This window comes from Adiantum capillus-veneris, chromosome 15 (genome assembly GCF_014529385.1).
Source record: "Adiantum capillus-veneris isolate H3 chromosome 15, ASM1452938v2, whole genome shotgun sequence".
NCBI lineage: Eukaryota > Viridiplantae > Streptophyta > Polypodiopsida > Polypodiales > Pteridaceae > Adiantum > Adiantum capillus-veneris.
In genome coordinates, this window is record NC_140945.1 from 109,248,964 (window position 1) to 109,271,440 (window position 22,477).

At 48.6% G+C, this 22,477-nt stretch overlaps 1 protein-coding gene across 3 annotated transcripts in view; it reads left to right on the forward strand.

The window, feature by feature from the left end:
* The window catches only part of LOC147441253 (ARM repeat superfamily protein), a 167,340-nt gene that overhangs the window by 48,436 nt on the left and 96,427 nt on the right, over positions 1–22,477 (forward strand). For all 3 annotated transcript variants that reach the window (XM_086482940.1, XM_086482941.1, XM_086482942.1), the window contains exon 5: positions 1,832–1,932. In XM_086482940.1, the coding sequence (XP_086339066.1) occupies positions 1,832–1,932 (101 nt within the window). The remainder of the gene's footprint in view (positions 1–1,831; positions 1,933–22,477) is intronic.

Genomic DNA, 22,477 nt, shown 5'->3' on the forward strand with positions numbered 1-22,477 from the left:
CTATTTTCTCTATTTTTGACATTTTTCACTTATTAATTTAAGTGACTTTTGTTGGAAAGTAGGTAGGGCAAATTGAGTAAGTTTGTATATAAGCAAACCTAGGCTAGCACTATTTGGCAGAAGAGAAAGGAGAACACAAACCACAGGCAGCAGGTTCCCCCCCCCCTCTCTCTCAAGCAAGATTCCCCCCTTGGTGGCGTTTTCCCTCCAAGCAAGAACCTCAGCATCTAGCCTTTTTGATCAATGTCATCCTCGCCAAGACTTCCCAGCAGCCAGCGTTTTTCATCACGTCGTCATCGCCATAGACCACCCATAGCTGGCGTTTTTCATCAAGAAGTCTCATCGCCATAGGTCAACCCCTTTCTGGCGTTTTTCAGCAGACCATGATCGCCCACATCCCCGGCATTTTCAGCAGTGCATAGCATCAGATTTTCAGCGTTTTGACAGCCCAAAACAGCGGTTTTCAGCCAGCAGGAATCAGCCCCAAACCAGCGTTTTTGGTTTTCAGCAGATTTCTGCCCATTGGCTTTTTCAACAGCAGATAAAAGTGCATCAGTTTCAGCCCTAGAGTCAGTCTCGTCATCCCCGTCGTTGACATCGACATAGCCTAGACTTGCATTAGTCCCCAGTCATCCACTTGTACGAGTTTGTGCAATCAATAGTAGACCACTCTCGCCAACGAGAGTGGTGCCTTCAGAGGAGGGTTTTACGTCGTCTCTGGTGTCGTATTCTCTTCTCTCTCTATCTCTCAATCTCACACACTTTCACGCACAGTGTCCTTTCACTTTGTTTGTGTCCATTGCACTCTCTCATTAAGAACGGAAGGCTCTCCCTTCCATAAGACAAAAGGAACCTTGAGCACAGTTCGGAGCACTCATCTTGAGCAAAGTTCAAACATTCACTCCGCTGCACCTTACAGAACATTTGTGAGACCGAAAGGCACCACCAAATACTCGTACAATGCAAAGGATGTCTTGCGGTCTTGTATACATCTGATGATAGCCACTTTTCAAGTCGATTCTACAGAAACAAGTAGAACCCTTTAGCGTGTCTAGTATATCATCGATCCTGGGTATGGAAACCTGTTCTTTATGGTGATTTTGTTGAGAGCTCTGTAGTCAATGCACATTCTCCAAGATCCGTTTTTCTTTAAGAGTAACAACACTGGCGAGCAGTAAAGTGATGTACTGGGCTGAATGAGACCCATCTCTAGAAGCTGTTTCACTTGGTTCATAATTTCTTGGTTAAGCCCTGATCCTCAAAATTACCTATGTTTCTTTTGATAGATTTCCACCTCCATTTTTCAAGCCATCACCTTGAGTCAGCAGCGCACAACATAACATATTTAAGGGACCACATGATTGGAGGTTGTGTTGCTAAAATGCTACCTTGTTATTTGTGGAAACTTGCACTTGTACTTGCTGATGAGCAAGAAGCAAAATGACCTAGACTATTGAGAGCAGAATTGAAAATTTCTCGCCTCATTGGGAACATGCATCTTAATAAAGGTATCAACTCCGAAGATTGTTTCAGCTGTCAATATGGATGACACACAGCAGGATTTTCTTCATGATGGCAATGTAGGCTATGGCAAGAGGCTAGGGTTGAGGTTTGCAAGAGAGTACCTGGAACTAAAACAAAGTAATAGGAAGATGCCAGAAAACATAGCTCACTGCTCTCCGGGCATGGGTAGCTTTTCTTCAAATTGTGTCTTAGTACATGTGATAGTGTAATCTTAAGAAGTACTTGGATTCTTACTTTGATGTGATGGGAAGTGTATTTGTAGTCTAGTTATTTTAATACTTTTCTGACATCTTTGTTGCATGTGTAGATCTCAAAGTTGATCGAGCGTTCTTCTGACAATGAGGCAACGTTGCAAGCTCTTGTCTCGAGCAATCTTACTGTTCTGTTGTTGAATACTGTCACAGATAGGTAGAAAAATATCCATTTAACTTTCTTGTGGATCTGAAAAAAAGGCCATTGTCTACTCATTTAAAAATAGTGTGTTTGCCACTCTATATCTCACACAGCCTTTTTAAGGGTCCCACCGACCCTGTTTGGTTGATGATGTTGAGTTCAAAATGATTTACCTGCTGGCTTTCTATTTTTGTGAGGACCATTCAAATGGATGCGTGATAAAACAACATTGGCAATCCCACAATGCCAGAAATGACTTGGAATAAGGTTATTTTGTAAATGGAATTTTCTGTAGCATCAAACTCGTACAACAAGCATGAGCCTGGTCTTGGAAGAAGCAACAGAAAGTGTGCCCAAGAGCCAAGTTCAACACCCAATGTTTAGTGTCACCTTGAAAAATCCTAGTTGCTTCTTTTGATACTGCCTGAGCCACCTCAAATGTTGAGTGCCCTCTCACACTTATTTTGGCAAGCGAACAGCCAACCAAGGAACCATGCGGGCAAGTTCTCAACATTGAACAATATCGTCCGGATTGTTCATTATTTTACTCTGCTGAGAAGCTCTCATATATATGTTATAAGGTTTCCCAGAAATATTCCTACTGATGTTTATCTACACTGAAAGATATGTATGAAGGTTAGGCTTGGATAGACCAGGTGACAAAAATGCTTGGTTGGACCTCCCACGTTCACCTCAGCGACAGAGTGTGCCTTCTCAAATCTGGTGATGGGAGATCGTGTGAATAGCAAGATCAGCAGGGCACCTTTTACCCACAACTGCAATACTTCGCTACATAAATGCATTGGTGTCCTTTTGTGTCTGGGTGTCAAAGCTTCAAAACCTGGCTAAAGTTTAAACTTAAAACAACAGCTACCTCTGGAAATCAACCCTTGAAGCACAAGGTGACATGACTGGCTGCTACAGGAAAGGTTACCACATCCTCTTTGAACTGATCAAGCATGAAACCTGTTGTGCAACAAGAGTAGTGGCCTCAAACTTAGATCTCCTAATAATCACTTTGCCATGAAAGTCCATACATTTGGTAATGCGAATTGTTTAAGTCCTTAAATGGCTTCCAACATTCTATCTTGTCCAACATCCATTTGTCCTCCTGGAAAATCCATCAAACATTGATGAAAGGAATTTGTAGTCGAGGAATGTCGATAATCTCCTCCGAAACCAGGAATCCTCTTGGACGAGTTTTTTGCAGGAAATACAGAGACCAAGGGTACGAGAAGACAAGGACAATTAGGCATAGTTCTGAGTGTCGTGAACTTCCTCTTTTTAAAACATGGTCTCCCGGATATGATCACCTGATTTAAATGCCCTCAGCTTGTCCATTAGGGAAAGAACTCTGCATATCTCGGTAAAAGACCTGCAATCCTCATGTTTTGGTATAATGACTGAGTTACAAGATACCTTGGTTCTCATAAATCTGGAATTAGGTGATTGTGTCCAATAAGAATTGCAAAACAGTTCTTCCGACATCCAGTGCATATTGTTGAGAAGGGCAGACAAAGCTCTCTCTCTCTCTCTCTCTCTCTCTCTCTCTCTCTCTCTCTCGTACCCATAGAGCTCATTTGGGGGATCATGGCATTGTACAGATCAGTAGTAGTAGGGCATGTATGCACCCGTGAGGGACTTTCTACACCGGTTCACTCCACTATTGGGGTGAAGTAGGGCTGCCCGCTCTCTCCTACTCTTTTCGGTATGTATGTGGATGAGGTTTCTGACTACATTGAGAGCGATGGTGATAGAGGTGCACAGTTGGCAGGGACATGGATTCCACTTTTGTTATATGCTGATGATATAGTGTTGATCTCCGAATCTCTAGAGGGAATGCAACGTCAATTGGATGCTTTGCATAGGTTTGCCCACGAAAGTGGTTTGTCTGTCAACCTAGCCTGATGAGTGGCGAGGCTAGCCAGTCTCAAAGACGGATCACAGACTTCAGAACAGACACGAGACAGCCGCAAGAGCCACTCCCACAGCAAAGCTCACCCTCGTCTCACACCAGAGGCACACTGATCGACCGAGCGACTGAACTGGGGAAATCCAGGCGCCCACGACTGCGAAGGACTACACAACATCGACAGAGGCTACGTCAGAAGATTCGGAGCACTTTGGCCAGGCATGCACGACGCCCGGTCAAACTACTAACCATGGAGGAGATTGATGAGATCCGCCAACGACCGATGCTAGATCTCCTGTGATTCAGCTATCCCAGCTAGCTGCTGTTCACACCTAGTAGTTTAGGATTCCATAGTATTTTATTGTGACATTTGTCATTTCATTTTTGTCATTGTTGTCATCTTGTTACTCTGACTCTAACTTTGTATCAGATCCACCACATTGTAACTTTCTGGTCTCATAGGTCACTTTGCCCTTTTGAAGACGTTAATATAACATTTCATTTCATTTCTCTCAAACCAGCAGTGTGCAGGTGAGTAGACCAACTCTCTGTCACGGGTCAGCAGTGGTGAGCAGCAGCCAACCAGCACCGTGCAGGTGAGTAGACCAGCAGCACAACAGAGCTGATTGCGGGGGAAGGCAGGGCTGATAGCGCGCAGGCTGGGAGGTTGATACAGTTACTGTTCCATTGCGAACGCAGGCAGTGAGGCAGTCCCACAGAGGGGGCTGCATGCAGGTGGCAGTCAGAGCCCTGAGGGGGCCTATTGGAACCGCAAGCCAACCCAGCTGGGGGCTGGTGTGTCTTCCTTCCTCTACAGGTGCTGGAACGGGAGCAGACCCTGCTGGGGCTGCATCTCTTATCTTTTGGCGTGGTACATTCCCTGCACCCTGCGGGGTATCCTTTTGTTCGCAGGCAGTCTCAAGCCAGGGGGCTGCGTGGTGTATGTTGGACAGCTTTGGACAGGTTCGGATTCAGGACATTGGGCGCAAGGCCCTCCATTACATCTTGCTTTATGGTCGATGCCTGCAGTGGGCTGTGGTTGTGCATTCACCCGCTGTGGGTTGTGGATCATTGACTCTCCGCCTGCAGGTTTCAGCTGAGCCAGAGTGTCGAGACATTTTTGAGGCTTTTGGCTGGTCTCTCGAGTGGGACTCGAGCCCACATCTTTGTACGCTAGGAAGGGTGAGCCGTGGTGCTCCGAACCCTATTTGACTCCTTTTTCTAGTGTGCCGGCCACTATAGATCCGGACATAGATTCTCTCTCATGGAGTCAGCCGAGCCAGAGCATTGAGCTATACCTGCATCGCCAATAGAGGCCATGAGCGCTTCATACGAAGGCAACCTTTGTGCTTACAAACAAGCGGATAACACAAATGGAAAGGGAGATGAAAGAATGGAAAGCAGAGACGGAGGGATGGTGGAAAGAGAAGGCCAACCTTCTTCAAATGTTTCTCAATGAAGGCGCGCAATGGAAGAAGGAGAAAGAGGACTTGCACGCAGAGCTACAAGCATTTAAGGCGGATTTACAAGCACTTAGAGCCCTCAAGCGAGAGCTTGCGGATAGAGTAAGCAGCGGACTGGAAGAAGGGGAATTTCAGCCCTCGGTGATAGACGAGATCAAGGTCATCAAGGAGCAGGTACGGATGATCACAGAGGAGGAGAAACAGAAGGTGGTAAAGACGTCTTCGTGGATGGATGTGATCACGAAGACGCAGAAGAAGGCGGATGAGGCCGAGAAATAGATAGAAGTCGCAAAGAAAGAGAAACCACATCCGTCCCCACTCCTAAAATCATCAACATGACTCTAGAAGAAGAGCAGCAAAGGAAAACTAGAGCCTTGCATATAAGAGTAACCGGTCTAAAAGACCGAGATGATGTGGAAGGGGAAGTCGAAGAACTTCTTCGCATGATGGGTAGTGACGCTACTTATACAAAGGCATGGAGGGTAGGGAAGAAGACACAAGGCAATGGGGAGACTTAAAAAGGGAGAGCTTTAATCATCCGTTTCCCATTCATGGAGGCAAAGAAGGACTTCTTGAAGAAGCGCCCTACACTAAAGAAAACGTGCATATTCCTTGGAGATGACCTCACTCTCACACAACTTGCGCATATGAGAGAGGTAATGCCAGAGATTCAAGCGGCAAGGGAGAAGGGAAAGACGGCCTTCTACAAAGATGGTCGGGTGGTGATTGTAGAGCGGCGCTCCACATGACGGTGCGAGACCTATGGGACCACACTCAAAGTTGCCACCTGGAATTGTAATGGATCTATGCGCCTTGATGTGGGTGCTTTTGAGGATAGTTTTACGGGAAGAGACATCGTCTTCTACTCTGAGACACATCAGGCCCCGGGGCAATCTAGGCCTCACATTAGTGGATATAGATGGGAGACAGCCTGTAGACAAGAGACACGATCAGAGCATAGAGAGCGGGGCTCAGGAGGAGTGGCAGTGTTATTCATGGAGGAGTTTCAGCCATTGATACATATAGCCCGCAGGGATGAGCAAGCTACGTACAAGTGGGTGAGATTGGGAGCAGAGATAGGCAGATATCCATACATTGCTATTTGCTACTTTCCCCCGAGTACGTCTGTTTATGTACCACCCAGAGGACAGTCCCCCTTCTCTATTCTGGATGATGACATATGGGAGTTCTCTAGAGATGGTGACATCATCATTCTAGGGGATTTCAATGCTAGGATTGCCCATCATCAGACAATATTTTATGATACTTCAGAGGAGATGCTGAGAGAGTTGGATGTTGTAGAGACAAGCCTATCCAGACTATCACAAGATGGAGAACACACTGAGTATGGACGACACTTGATAGACATGGGGAGTGCACATGGATTGGTCATCTTGAATGGCCTACAGAGATTTCCCACTGTGGGGGGTTTTACATGCTTTCCACACAGACATGGAGCCAGCACAGTGGATTATGTCATGGCACAGCCGAGCCTCATCTCTAGAATCCAGGACCTCACGGTTGGACCCAGACCTGTTGGTGTGGCAGTGGATCATGCTCTTGTGGCGCTGACCATTTCTTTTCAGTTTAGTGTAGTACACGGGCTACGGGCAGCAGTCCCTACTCGCTACACCTTCACGGGGGAGACGGACTATGTATACATAGATGGGATCTACACACACTTGTGCAAAGAGGAGCCAGGGCGACCTCTGGAGGAGCTTACTACTATACTAACATTGACACTACATGATGCAGTAGCAGAGGCATACCCACATACGCAGCCTGAGCAAAGGCGCCGTTCGGGGAGCATGCCCCAGAACAGTTGGTATGATGAGGAATGCCGGGACACTAGACCTAGACGTCAGAGGGAGGTGCTTTTAGGGGACATCACTCACAGACAGTCACAGATTGACTTCCCACGCCTAGTGCGGCATTTTTGGCTCGCCTAGAGCAAGATCTATACCAGCTTTTCTTGAGTCAAGACTCACGTGAGGCATGGCGGCTCTTTCATGAGCACTCCACCCCCCCCCCCCCCCCCCCCCCCCCCATCACTCCTACAGAGGCCTGGGGCCAGTATGCTTCATCTCTGTACACAGTTCCAGAGCAGCCCCCCTTCCCGACCCCCCCCCCGATCCATGCCCACACACATGTGCTTTTTTCACCCCTGAGATGGTGAGGAAGGCCATTGACACGATGAGGACTGGGAGAGCATATGATCATGATGGCTTAGTGGCTAAGCATTTCACGCATGCCAGAGATTTACTAGCAGAGCTTCTAGCAGTTATGTTTAACTGTGCCATGTGTGAGGGCTTGCCTGATACTTGGAGCCTATCTACCATTGTACCTATCTTCAAGTCGGGAGACCCTATGGAGCTTGGGAACTACCGCACTATCATGATTGGACACACATTGGCACGGTTGTACGCATCTATTCTTGAGCAGCAGCTGAGTAGATGGGCAGAGAGGGAGGGGATACGCTCAGCCGGGCAAGCAGGTTTTAGGAGGGGTTTTTCTACTCTTGACCACATCTTGACACTCAGAGCCATCATTGAGGAGGGTAGATCGCGTGGGAGAAGGATCTTTGTAGCTTTGTGGATTTCTGCAAAGCATTTGACACAATGCCCAGGCTAGATTGATGCGCAGATTATAGCAGATGGGAGTACCCACAGAGCTCATTTGGGGGGTCATGGCATTATACTGGTTAGTAGTGGGGCATGTACGCACCCCAGAGGGTCTATCCACACCGGTTTACTCCACTATTGGGGTTAAGGAGGGCTGCCCGCTCTCTCCTACTCTATTTGGTATGTATGTAGATGAGGTTTGTGACTACATTGAGAGAGATGGTGATAGAGGTGCACAGCTGGCAGGGACATGGATTCCACTATTGTTATATGTTGATGATATTGTGTTGATCTCCGACTCTCCGGAGGGGATGCAACGTCACTTGGATGCTTTGCATAGGTTTGCTGAGGAAAGTGGTTTGTCTCTCAACCTTGGTAAAACCAAGGTCATGGTATTTAATACCACCCCACAGTGGATCAGGAGGTCAGCGCCCGCCTTCACATTCGGCTAGGAGAAGGTGGAGTATACAGATGCTTTCAATTACCTTGGAGTGGTTTTTAGTGGGCTAGCATTTTCATTGAGGACGGCAGCAGAGACTAGATTGACCAGAGCACATGCAGCAATGGGTAGATTGGAAAGGATGTGTTCACAGGTTCAGTTTCAGGAGCCTCGGACGAAGCTCTGGCTCTTTGACACTCTTGTGGCTTGTGCATTGCTTTATGGAGCTGAGATTTGGGGACCTTCACTGGATCATCATGGGAGGACAGGCCGCAGTGATGGATGGGGGGACATGGAGAAGCCTCTGGTCTCTATGATCTCGCGGCTCATTAGAGCCAAGGCTTCAGTACCACGTGCTATTGTACGAGCAGAGCTAGCTGCCCCCCCACTGGTGGTTGAGGCGCTCACCAGATCTGTCTCCTTTATACACCGCATGTGGGAACTTCCTAGAGATAGATATGCCTGCCTTGGACTTGAGTCCTCTCGACAGTTAGCCATGCAGGGAGATACAGCATGCTGGTATGGGGAGATGACATCATGGTTTCAGGTGCATGGGTTCAGCATAGACAGATTGCCCCCCTTCCAGTACTCAGTGGATGCACCCTCTCTGACTCTTACAGAGTCCGAGATCAGAATGCTCATCCGCCAAGACTTGACTCAGCTAGACACTAGGAGGACATGGATACAGCCAGTACAGGAGCTGGGTACTAAGATGGCTTTCTACAGAGAGCATCTTCTCGAGCTTACAAAGGAGGGTTTTGTGATTAGGCTCAGATAGATGGACACCCACTTATCTTATGGGATACGATGTGCTATAGGTCAGATACGCACATCTTCACTCCAGCTGCGATCGAGACTGGGAGATACAGCGGAGTACCAGCAGAGGGCAGGACATGCTCCCTGTGTGACATGGAGCATGTGACAGAGTTGCACTACACATGCCACTGCCCCGTCTACTATGATATTCGAGGCCTCTTCCACTGCTTGTTCAAAGAGGGATTTGGACCACTCTCTAGAGACATGGGGTACGAGGATCATATATGCCTTGGTTTGTTTTTGCTCGAGCTGCATAGACAGAGAGAGCCTGATGAGAGGAGAAGCTAGGCAGTCTCATAGACAGATCACAGACTTCTTGAGAGCAGACACTGGACACCCAGAGGAGCTACCACCACAGCAGAGCTCGTCGTCTTACACCAGGACACACTGATCTATCGAGTGACCGAGATGGGGAGATCCGGATGCCCACGATTGCGGAGGACTACACAGCATCAATGGAGGCTTGATGAGAGGATCCAGATCACTTTGGCCTGACATGCACGACGCCCGGTGAGACTACTGACCATGGAGGAGATTGATGAGATCCGCCTGCGACCGATGTTAGATCTCTTGTGATTTAGCTATCCCAGCTAGCTGCTTAGTTCACACCTTGCAGTTTAGGATTTCATAGCGTAGTATTTTTATTTTGTCATTTTGTTACTTTTGTTACTCTGACATTGTATCAGATCCACCACATTGTAACTTTCTGGTCTTAGAAGTCACTCTGGCCTTTTGAAGACGTTAATATAACATTTCATTTCATTTCATTTCTCTCTACGAGTATATTTTATATCGTTATGTGCTCCCTTTGTGACATTTGGTGGCCTCAAGGAGCCAGATGGGGGAAGATCCCTAAGAAAAAAGGTCTCCAGTCCCCTCTAAGTCCAGATGCACACTATCTGATGCCTGTCTATAACAATCACTTCCAAGGACGTTCTCCTAAAAGGTGCTGTATCACAATCTTTTCACTAGAAAAGCCGTACACTGCCGATCCCAGATCCAGATCATCTAGTCCGAAGGGACTCTGGCTCCTGTCTCCATGGATCCATCAGATCCTGCCCAAAGAAGCTAAGGTATCTACTTAAGGCTAGCTTGGAAAACATGTAAACGCTCCCCAAGCCTTAGATTAGAGGCTGCGTAAAAAGCCTCCTATTTTAGGTTATGCTCAGATCAAAATGGTATTGTTAGCCCTTGGCATCTTTAGAAGAGAGACAATTTCCTCACAGTACTTGTCAACTCATGATGAAAAAATGCATTGCTCCATTGACAGCATGTCAATTCAGGGTCCCAAAATTGCTTACCCCTTGACAAGTGCCTCAACTACTAGTGGGGGGGCAGCTAGCTCTGCTCGTACAATAGCACGTGGTACTGAAGCCTTGGCTCTAATGAGCCGCGAGATCATAGAGACCAGAAGCTTCTCCATGTCCCCCCATCCATCACTGCGGCCTGTCCTCCTGTGATGATCCAATGAAGGTCCTCAAATCTCAGCTCCATAAAGCAATGCAAAAGCCACCAAAGTGTCAAAGAGCCAGAGCTTCGTCCGAGGCTCCTGAAAGTGAACCTGTAAACACATCCTTTCCAATCTACCCAATGCTGCATGGGCTCTGGTCAATCTAGTCTCTGCTGCCCCCCTCAATGAAAATGCTGGCCCACTATAAACCACTCCAAGGTAAGTGTAAGCATCTGTATACTCCACCTTTTTCTGGCCGTATGTGAAGGCGGAAGCTGACCTCCTGATCCACTGTGGGGTGGTATTAAATACCATGACCTTGGTTTTACCAAGGTTGACGGACAGACCACTTTCTTGGGCAAACCTATGCAAAGCATCCAAGTGACGTTGCATCCCCTCCGGAGAGTCGGAGATCAACACAATATCATTAGCATATAAAAATAGTGGAATCCATGTCCCTGCCAGCTGTGCACATCTATCACAATCTCTCTCAATGTAGTTGGAAACCTTATCCACATACATACCAAATAGAGTAGGAGAGAGCGGGCAGCCCTGCTTCACCCCAATAGTGGAGTAAACTGGTGTGGATAGACCCTCTGGGGTGCATACATGCCTCACTACTGACCTGTATAATGCCATGACCCCCCAAATGATCTCTGTGGGTACTGCCATCTGCTGTAATCTGCGCATCAATCTAGCTCTGGGCACTGTGTCAAATGCTTTGCAGAAATCCACAAAGCTACAATAGATCCTTCTCCCACGCGATCTTCCCTCCTCAATGATGGCTCTGAGTGTCAAGATATGGTCAAGAGTAGAAAAACCCCTCCTGAAACCTGCCTGCCCGGCTCTGCGTATCCCCTCCCTCTCTGCTCATCTACTCAACTGCTGCTCAAGAATAGATGCGTACATACTACAACTGTGCCAATATGTGTCCAATCATGATAGTGCGATAATTCGCAGGCTCCATAGCGTCTCCCGACTTGAACATAGGTACAATAGTAGATAGGCTCCAAGTATCAGGCAAGCCCTCACACATGGCACGGTTAAACATCACTTCTAGAAGCTCTGCTAGTAGATCTTTGGCATGCGTGAAATGCTCAGCCACTAAACCATCGTGATCGTATGCTCTCCCAGTCCTCATCATGTGTGTGGGCATGAATCGGGAGGGTCGGGAAGGGGGGGCTGCTCAGGAACTGTGTACAGAGATGATGCGTACTGGCCCCAGTCTTCTATAGAAGTGATGGCGGGCGGGGGGGGGGGGGGGGGGGGGAGTGCTCCTGAAAGAGCCGCCATGCCTCACATGAGTCCTGACTCAAGAATAGATGATATAGATCCTGCTCTAGCCGAGCCAAAAATGCCCTCTTCCTCCGCCGCACTAGGCATCGGAAGTCAATCTGTGACTGTCTGTGAGTGATGTCCCCCAAGAGCACCTCCCTGTGAAGTCTAGCTCTAGTGTTCGGGCATTCCTCATCATACCAATTGTCTGGGGCATGCTCCCCGAATGGCGTCTCTGCTCTGGTTGGGTATGTGGGTACGCCTCTGCTGCTGCATCATGTAGTGTTTGTGTCAATATAGTAGTAAGCTCCTTGAGAGGTCGCCCTGGCTCCTCTGTGCATAGGCGTCTGTAGATCCCATCTATGTATACAGAGTCTGTCTCCTGCGTGAAGGTGTAGCGAGTAGGGCTGCTGTCTGTAGCCTGTGTGCTACACTAAACTGAAAAGAGATGGTCATTGACACAAGAGCATATTCCATTGCCACACCAACAGGTCTGGGTCCAACCGTGAGATCGTGGATACTAGAGATGAGGATCGGCTGTGCCATGACATAATCCACTGTGCTAGCTCCATGCTGTGTGGAAAGCATGTAAAACCCCCTGAAGCGGGAAATCTCTGTAGGCCATTCAAGATGGCCAATCCATGTGCAGTCCCCATGCCTATCAAGTGTCGTCCATACTCAGTGTGTTCTCCATCTTGTGATAGTCTGGATAGGCCTGTCTCTGCGGCATGCAGCTCTCTCAGCATCTCCTTTGAAGTATCATAAAATACTGTCTGATGATGGGCAGTCCTAGCATTAAAATCCCCTAGAATGATGATGTCACCATCTCTAGAGAACTCCCATATGTCATCATCCAAAATAGAGAAAGGGGACTGTCCTCTGGGTGGTGCATACACTGACGTGCTCGGAGGAAAGTAGCAAATAGCAATGTATAGATATCTGTCTATCATTGCTCTAAGTCTCACCCACATGTACCTAGCTTGCTCATCTCTGCGGGCTATATGTATCAATGGCTGCAACTCCTCCCTGAATAACACTGCCACTCCTCCTGATCCCCGCCCTCTGTGCTCTGATCGTGTCTCCTGTCTATAGGCAGTCTCCCATCTATATCCACTAATGTGAGGCATAGACTGCCCAGGGGCTTGATGTGTCTCAGAGTAGAAGACGATGTCTCTTCCCTTGAAACTATCCTCAAAAGCGCCCACATCAAGTCGCATAGATCCATTACAATTCCACGTGGCAACTTTGAGTGTGGTCCCATGGGTCTCGCACCGTCATGTGGAGTGCCGCTCTACAATCACAACCCGGCCATCTCTGTAGAAGGCCGTCTTTCCCTTCTCCCTTGCCGCTTGAATCTCTTGCATTACCTCTCTCATATGCGCAAGCTGTGTGAGAGTGAGGTCATCTCCAAGGAATATGCCCGTTTTCTTTAGTGTAGGACGCTTCTTCAAGAAGTCCTTCTTTGCCTCCATGGATGGGAAACGGATGATTAAAGCTCTCCCTTTTGAAGTCTCCCCATTGCCTTGTGTCTTCTTCCCCCCCACCCTCCATGCCTTTGTATGAGTAGCCTCACTACCCATCATGCGGAGAAGTTCTTCAACTTCCCCTTCCACATCATCTCGGTCTTTTAGACCGGTTACTCTTATATGCAAAGCTCTAGTTTTCCTTCGCTGTTCTTCCTGTAGAGTCATGTTGATGATTGTAGGAGTGGGGACAGATGTGGTTTCTTTGCCTTTGCCTTTCTTAGCGACTTCTATCCACTTCTCAGCCTCATCCGCCTTCTTTTGCGTCTTCGTGATCACATCCATCCACGAAGACGTCTTTACCATCTTTTGTTTCTCCTCCTCTTTGATCATCCGTACCTGCTCTTTGATGACCTTGATTTCCTCTACTACCGAAGGCTGGAATTCCCCCTCCTCTAGTCCACTGCTCGCTCTATCCGCAAGTTCTCGCTTGAGAGCTGAGACCTCTTCTATAAGTGCTTTGGATTCCGCCTTAAGTGCTTGTAGCTCTGCGTGCAGGTCCTCTCTCTCTTTCTTCCACTGCGCGCCTTCCTTGAGAAACATTTGAAGAAGGTTGGCCTTCTCTTTCCACCATCCCTCCATATCTGCTTTCCAGTCTTTCATCTCCCTCTCCATTTGTGTAATCCGCTTGTTTGTAAGCACAAAGGTTGCCTTCGGATGGGGCTTACACACCGGCGAAGCAGTCATGACCTCCATCAAAAAATAATACAATCTGCACTTCTGCCAAGTCAACCCACTATGTCCACATCACGCATACATCCCTGTCCCGCATAATGTATACATAGGATTTCCCCAAATCAATCATACATTCTTGATGTTTGCTTTTCTGATTTTCTGCAGAGTTTTTGTCAAAGTCGTTTTGCCTTTTGTAAACCTGGAGGTTGTTGCACTTTCTTTCGAAAAATCTCGAATTGAAAACTGAAAATTTTCCTTTTTTTTTTCCCTGTCACTCTGATTTTCTGCCGGGGGGGGGGGTTGGTGGGGTTGGCTGTGCGAGATTGTTGGGGGGGGGGGAGGCAATGCAGGCAGCAGTGCGCGCAGCAGCAGCAGCCGCGCGAGGGGCAGCAGCAGCAGGGGAAGCAGCGCGAGGAGAGAGAGAGAGAGAGAGAGAGAGAGAGAGAGAGAGAGAGAGAGAGAGAGAGAGAGAGAGAGAGATGAAATGTTATATTAACGTCTTCAAAAAGGCCAAAGTGACCTATGAGACCAGAAAGTTACAATGTGGTGGATCTGATACAAAGTCAGAGTAACAAGATGACAAAATGACAAAATAAAATACTATGGAATCCTAAACTGCTAGGTGTGAACTAAGCAGCTAGCTGGGATAGTTGAATCACAGGAGATCTAGCATCGGTCGTTGGCGGATCTCATCAATCTCCTCCATGGTTAGTAGTCTGACCGGGCGTCGTGCATGCCTGGCCAGAGTGCTTCGACTCTTCTGACGTAGCCTCTGTTGATGCTGTGTAGTCCTTCGCAGTCGTGGGCGCCTGGATTTCCCCAGTTCAGTCGCTCGGTCGATCAGTGTGCCTCTGGTGTGAGACGAGGGGGAGCTCTGCTGTGGGAGTGGCTCTTGCGGCTGTCTCGTGTCTGTTCTGAAGAAGTCTGTGATCCGTCTTTGAGACTGGCTAGCCTCGCCACTCATCAGGCTGTCTCCGTGTCTGCGCAGCCCGAGCAAAAACAAACCCAGGCATCTCTGATCCTCGTATCCCATGACTCTTGAGAGTGGTTCAAAACCCTCTCTGAACAAGCAATGGAAGCGGCCTCGTATCTCGTAGTAGACGGGGCAGCGGCATGTATAATGCAACTCTGTCTTAGGCTCCATGTCACACAAGGGGCATGTCCTGGCCTCTGCTGGTACTCTGTTGTATCTCCCAGTCTCAATCCCCAACTGTGAGAAGACGTGCGTAACTGGCCAATAGCACATCGTATCTCATGAGACAAGTGGGTGTCCATGTATCTGGGTCTCGTCACAAAACCATCCTCCGTAAGCTGGAGAAGGTGGTCTTTGTAGAAAGCCATCCTCGTGCCCAATTCCTGTGCTGGCTGTATCCATGTCCTCTTGGTGTCTAGCTGGGTCAGGTCTTGGCGGATGAGCTTGGTGATCTCTGATTGTGTAAGAGTGAGAGATGGTGCATCCGATGAGTATTGGAATGGTGGCAGCCTGTCTATGCTGAACCCATGCGCCTGAAACCATGATGCCATCTCCCCATACCAGCATGTTGTATCTCCTTGCATGGCTAACTGTCGAGAGGACTCAAGTGCAATGCGAGCATATCTGTCGCTAGGAAGTTCCCATGTGCGGTTTATGAAGGAGACAGATATGGTGAGCGCCACAACTACTAGTGGGGGGGCCGCTAGCTCTGCTCGGATAATGACCCGTGGTACTGATGCCTTGGCTCTAATGAGCCGCGAGATCATAGAGACGAGAGGTTTCTCTATGTTCCCCCATGCATTTGTGCGACCCGGTCTCCCGTGGTGATCTAATGAAGGTCCCCATATCTCAGCTCCATAGAGCAATGCTGAAGCTACCAAAGTGTCATAGAGCCAGAGCTTCGTTTGTGGTTCCTGAAACTGAACCTGCGAACACATCTTCTCCAATCTAGCCAATGCTACGTGGGCTCTAGTCAGTCTGGTCTCTGCTGCTCTTCTGAGTGAGAATGCAGGTCCGCTAAAAACCACTCCAAGGTAAGTGTAAGCATCTGTGTACTCCACAGTCTTTCTGGACGTATGTGAATGTAGGTGCTGACCTCGTGATCCGTTGTGGGGTGGTATTAAACACCATAACCTTGGTTTTACCAAGGTTGACAGACAAACCACTTTCGTGGGCAAACCTATGCAAAGCATCCAATTGACGTTGCATTCCCTCTGGGGTTTCGGAGATCAACACTATATCATCAGCATATAACAAAAGTGGAATCCATGTCCTTGCCAATTGTGCACCTCTATCACCATCGCTCTCAATGTAGTCAGAAACCTCATCCACATACATACCGAAAAGAGTAGGAGAGAGCGGGCAGCCCTGCTTCACCCCAATAGTGGAGTGAACCGGTGTAGAAAGTCCCTCCGGGGTGCGTACACGCCCTACTATTGATCTGTACAATGCCATGATCCCCCAAATGAGCTCTATGGGTACTCCCATTTCGTGTAATCTGCGCATCAATCTAGCTGTGGGTACCGTGTCAAAAGCTTTGCGGAAGTCCACAAAGCTACAATAGATCCGTCTCCCATAAGATCTACCCTCCTCGATGATGGCCCCGAGTGTCAGGATAAGGTCAAGAGTAGAGAAGCCTCTCCTGAACCCCTGCCTGCCCAGCTGCACGCATTCCTTCTCTCTCCGCCCATCTACTCAGCTGTTGCTCAAGAATGGATGCATACAACCGTGCCAGTGTGTGTCCAATCATGATAGTGCAATAATTCCCAGGCTCCATGGGGTCTCCTGACTTGAAGATAGGTACAATCGTAGATAGGCTCCAAGTGTCCGGTAGACCCTCACACATGGCACGGTTAAACATATTTGCTAGAAGCTTTGCTAGTAGGTCTTTGGCATGCATGAAATGCTCCGACTAAGGCATCATGATCATATTTGCTAGAAGATTTGCTAGTAGGTCTTTGGCATGCATGAAATGCTCAGCGACGAAGCCATCATGATCATATGCCCTTCCAGTCCTCATCTTGTCAATGGATTTTTTCACCATCTCATGGTGAAAAAAGCACGTGTGCGGGCATGGATCGGGGGGGGGGGGGGGGGGGGGGAAGGGGCGATTGTCCAGGTACTGTGTACAGAGATGATGCATACTGACCCCAGGTCTCTGTGGAGGAAATGGCGGGGGGGGGGGATTGCTCATGAAAGAGCCGCCACGCCTCACCTGGTATAGATCTTGCTTGAGTCGAGCAGAAAAAGCCCTCTTCTTCTGCCGCACCAAGCGTCGGAAGTCAATTTGTAATTGTCTGGGAGTGATGTCCCCCAAAACCACCTTCCTCTGAAGTGTAGCTCTAGTCTGGCGGCACTCCTCATCGTACCAGCTGTTCTGAGGCATGCTTCCTAATCGGCGTCTCTGCTCAGGCAGGGTGTGTGGGTATGCTTGTGCTGCTGCATCGTGTAATGTCTGTGTCAGTATAGTAGTTAGCTCCTCCAGAGGTCGCCCTGGGTCCTCAATGCATAGGCGTCTGTAGATCCCGTCCATGTATACAGAATCCGTCTCCCGTGTGAAGGTGTAGCGAGTAGGGGCTGCTACCCGTGGCCTGTGTGCTACACTGAACTGCAAGGAGATGGTCATCGAGTCCCATAGTTACCCGGAACGCGGAACGGGAACGGCAACGGGATCCCCGCGGAACGGGGGAACGGCAACGGGATCCGGAACGAGAACGTCGCGGAACGGGAGGTATAAAAAACACCCAAATAGTGCAATTTTTAGCTCCTTGTGTTTAAATACAAGGAGTATTAGAGTGCTTTGACTCTAATACTCACAAAAAACTCGTTTTGAAGACCATTCAACCTTGCTATGACTAGATGATGAGAGAGAGAGAGAGAGAGAGAGAGAGAGAGAGAGAGAGAGAGAGAGAGAGAGAGATGGAGAGGGAGAGATTTGAGAGAGTGGGAGGGAGAGGAAGAGAGCTTGAAGGCTTGAAGCCTTGAGCCTTGAGAGAGTGAGTCTTGAGAGGGAGAGATCTTGAGAGTGAGAGGGAGAGAGCTTGAGCCTTGAGGATTAGCTTGTGAAGAGAAAGGGGGAGGGGGGTGCATTTTATGAGTCCTTGAGGCCTTGCACACTTTCAAAAGAAGCCCAAACATTTACTTCAATTTTTTCAATTTTTGCCAAATTTGTTTGTAGCCGTTGGCCGTTCCAGGGGCATTCCGGAACGGTCCGGGGGCGTTTCGGAACGTTCCGGAACGGCCGTTCCGGTTTGCATTGGCCACCCGGAACGTCAGACATTCCGGGACGTTCTGGAACGTTCGGGAAGGGAACTGCCCCCCGGAATGTCGGAACGGGGGCTAGGGGGCGTTCCCCGGTAATTATGTCATCGACACCAAAGCATGATCCACTGCCACTCCGATCGGTCTAGGCCCAACTGTGAGATCCTGGATACTAGAGATGAGATTCGGTTGTGCCATGACATAGTCCACTGTGCTGGCTGCATGTCATAGACTGTCCTCTGGGTGATGCATAGAGTGATGTACTCGGGGGAAGGTAGCAAATAGCAATGTAAAGATATCTGCCTGTCTCTGCTTTCAGTCTCACCCACATGTACCTAGTCTGCTCATCCCTACGGGCTATATGTATCAATGGCTGCAGATCTTCTCTAAATAACACTGCCACTCCCCCCGAGCCGCGTTCTCTGTGCTCTGAGCGTGTCTCCTGTCTGTAGGCTGTCTCCCACTTGTATCCATTGATGTGAGGCATGGATTGCCCGGGGGCCTGGTGTGTCTCAGAGTAAAAGATGATGTTTCTTCCAGTAAAGCTTTCCTCAAAAGCACCCACATCAAGACGCATAGATCCATTACAGTTCCAGACAGCCACTTTGAGTGTGGTCCCATAAGTCTCGCACCGTCATGTGGAGCGTCGTTCTAGTATTACTACTCTTCAATCTCAGTACCCCTTGCCGCTCTAATCTCCGGCATTACTTCCTGCATATGAGCGATCTTCGAGAGGGTGAGATCATCCCCGAGAAAGATGCCCGTCTCTTTAAGAGTTGGTCTTTTCTTCAAGAAGGACTTCTTCGCTTCCATGGAGGGAAAACGGAGGATGAGTGCTCTTTCTTTTGAGGTTTCCCCACTACTTTCATTTTTCTTTATGTTGCCCACTCTCCATGCTCTTGTGTGCGTTGGCTCATGAACTTCCATTAAGGCCATGAGTTCTTTTACCTCTTCGTCCACATTGCTTTTGTCTTTAAGACCGCAAATTCTCACATGTAAAGCGCGAACCCGTCTTCTTTGCTCCTCCTCTAGTGTCTGATTAATGATAGTGGGTGTGGACGTGGGCGTTACCTCCTTGCCTTTTCCTTTCTTGGCCACCTTGATCCATTTCTCGGCTTCATCCGCCTTCTGTTGAGTTTTGGTAAGAACATCCACCCAAGAAGTCGTCATCTCTTTGTGTTGCTCTTCTCCCTCTTTGATGGCCCGCACTTGCTCCTTGATCGTGTTGATTTCTTCGAACACTGAGGGTTGCAGTTCGCCCTCTTCCAGTGTGTTTCTTGATCGTGCTTCGGCGAGGTCTTTCTTGAGTGACGCAATCTCTTCATCCTGAGTCGTCACTCGGCCTTCTAGCGTATTTATCTTGCTCTCTTGGATCAGCACGTGTCCTTCGAGCATATTTATTGTGCCCAAGAGATTGCGATTCATCTTGGTAATGGTCTCCGTTATTTCCTCTTTGCACTTTTGAATGGCATCTCTAGGGGGTCGGCTTTATCGTTCAGCTTCCTCATGCTTGATTGCCGTCCGAAAAAGAGCCGCTAAGCGCACGTGTGCATCCACACTAGCAGCGGGCGTGGTAGCTGGGCGGGTGGGGGAACGCGAGGAGGTATGGCAAGGGAGGGGCACAGAGAGAGAGAGAGAGAGAGAGAGAGAGAGAGAGAGAGAGGCAGCACGATAGAGTTAAAATTAAAAAACGATAGAGTTAAAAAGGGTTAAAAAGTTAGTACGTTAAAAAATTAAAAGCTTAAAAAGTTAAAAGGTTAAGAGAAATAGCGCGATAGACACAGCGCGATAGAGAGAGAGAGAGAAACAGCGCAATAGAGAGAGGGAGCGGGAAGGGGGGTGGGGGGGACAGTGCGCGGGGTAGGGGAGAGAGATAGAGAGAGAGAGAGAGGGAGCGGGAGCGTAGGGGCAGGGAGTGCGGGTGTGGGACGGGAGAGGGAGAGATTCAGGCGGGTGTGGGTGCGGGGCGGGAGAGGGAGAGATTCATCTGCACAGGGGCAGCAGCGGGGGGGGGGGAGGGGAGCGGTAGCGTAGGGCCAGTACAGGCACAGGCGCGGGGAGAGAGAGAGAAATGAAATGAAATGTTATATTAACGTCTTCAAAAGGCCAAAGTGACCTATGAGACCAGAAAGTTACAATGTGGTGTATCTGATACAAAGTCAGATTAACAAAATAAATGAAACTAGGATAACAAAATATAAATACTGCGGGATCCTAAACTAAGCAGTACAATGTGAAGACAATATGGGAGGGGAGTAGAGATCCATCTTCATCTGCACTCTGGACGACGAAAGAGTATGGCTTGAATCTTTTGCCATAGCCTCCTTCGAAATTGTGTAGCTCCTCTCCTCCCTCGGGGTCGTCCAGATCTCCCTAGCTCCAATGCTCGGTCTATGAGAATGCCAGTAGTGCGGGTAGACCTCTCCACCGTCGCTGGTTGCTCCTCTGTCTGTTCTTCTGGGTGTACAATATCTAGTGTAAAGAAATCTGTGATCTGTCTCTGGGGATGTCTCTCTTCACCTCTCCTCAGTAAGGTTTCTCTATGCTTGTGTAACTCAAGTAGATAAAGCCCAAGACATCTTTGATCCTCATAACTCATGACCCTAGATAGAGGCCCAAAACCTTCTCTGAATAGACAGTGAAAACGACCTCGTATCTCATAGTACACTGTGCAATGACATATGTAATGTACTTCTGTCTCTAGCTCTAGATGGCATAAGCGGCATATTCTGTTATTTGCTGGTGTCCCTCTGAATCTGCTAGTCTCAATCTCGAGCTGATGTGAGGACGTGCGTATCTGGCCAATGGCACAACGCAAACCATGCGAAAGATGCGTGTCCATATAGCTAGGTCGAATTACAAACCCATCCCCCGTGAGGTGGAGAAGATGCTCTCTATAGAAAGCCATCTTTGTGCCCAACTCTTGTAACGGCTCTATCCATGTCCTCCTCGTGTCAAACTGGATCAAATCCTGACGGATGAGTCTATTAATCTCTACCAGTGTCAGAGACCTCAAGGGTGCCTGAAGAGAGTATTGAAAAGGAGGCAACCTGTCCATGGTGCAACCATGTGTCTGAAACCATGATGTCATCTGAGCATACCAGCATGATGTATCCCCGTTAAGAGCTAATTGTTTGGAGGACTCTAGAGCCACCCTGGCATATCTGTCTCTGGTAGTATCCCACAGATTGTGTACAAAGGAGACTGATCTTGTGAGAGCCTCAATCTCCATAGGGGGGGCCAACTAATTCCGCTCAAGTGATATCATGCGGTACAGAAACCTTGGCTCTAATCAGCCGAGAGATCATAGATACTAGGGGCTTCTCCATACGCCTCCACCCATCCTGGCCTATAGAAGGTCCCCAAACCTGCACCCCATATAACATAGTAGAGGCAACCAAAGTATCAAAGAGCCATAACTTTGTCCTAGGTTCCTGGAACTGAACCTGTTAACACATCCTCTCCATTCCTCCCAGAGCCGCACCAGCTCTAGTTAGTCTAGTCTCTGCTGCTCTTCTCAAGGAAAATCTCGGCCCAGTAAAGACTACCCCCAGGTAAGTGTATGCATCTGTATACTCCACAATCTCCTGACCATACTTGAAAGTGGGTACTGATCTCCTGACCTATTGCGGTGTGGTGTTAAACACCATAACCTTGGTTTACACAATCGTTGCATACCTTCTGGTGAGTCAGATATCAGCGCAATATCATCAGCATATAGCAACAATGGGATCCACGTCCCTGCCAGCTGTGCACCTGTGTCACCCTCTCTATCGATGTAATCGGACACCTCATCAACATACATACCAAATAGAGTAGGAGACAATGGGCAGCCCTCTTTCACTCCAATGGTAGAGTGAACTAAATCAGATACCCCTTCCGCAGTGCGTACCCGTCCCATCACTGATCTGTACAAAGCCATAATCCCCCAAATCACCTCTATGGGCACCCCCATCTCCTGTAGTCTGCGCATCAATCGAGCTCTTGGTACCATGTCAAATGCTTTACGAAAGTCCACAAAACTACAATATATTCGTCTCCCATGTGCTCTGCCCTCCTCAATGATGGCCCTGAGTGTCAGAATATGATCAAGAGTGGAGAAACCCCCTCGCCCTCTGCCCAATTACTCAAGTGTTGCTCCAGGATGGATGC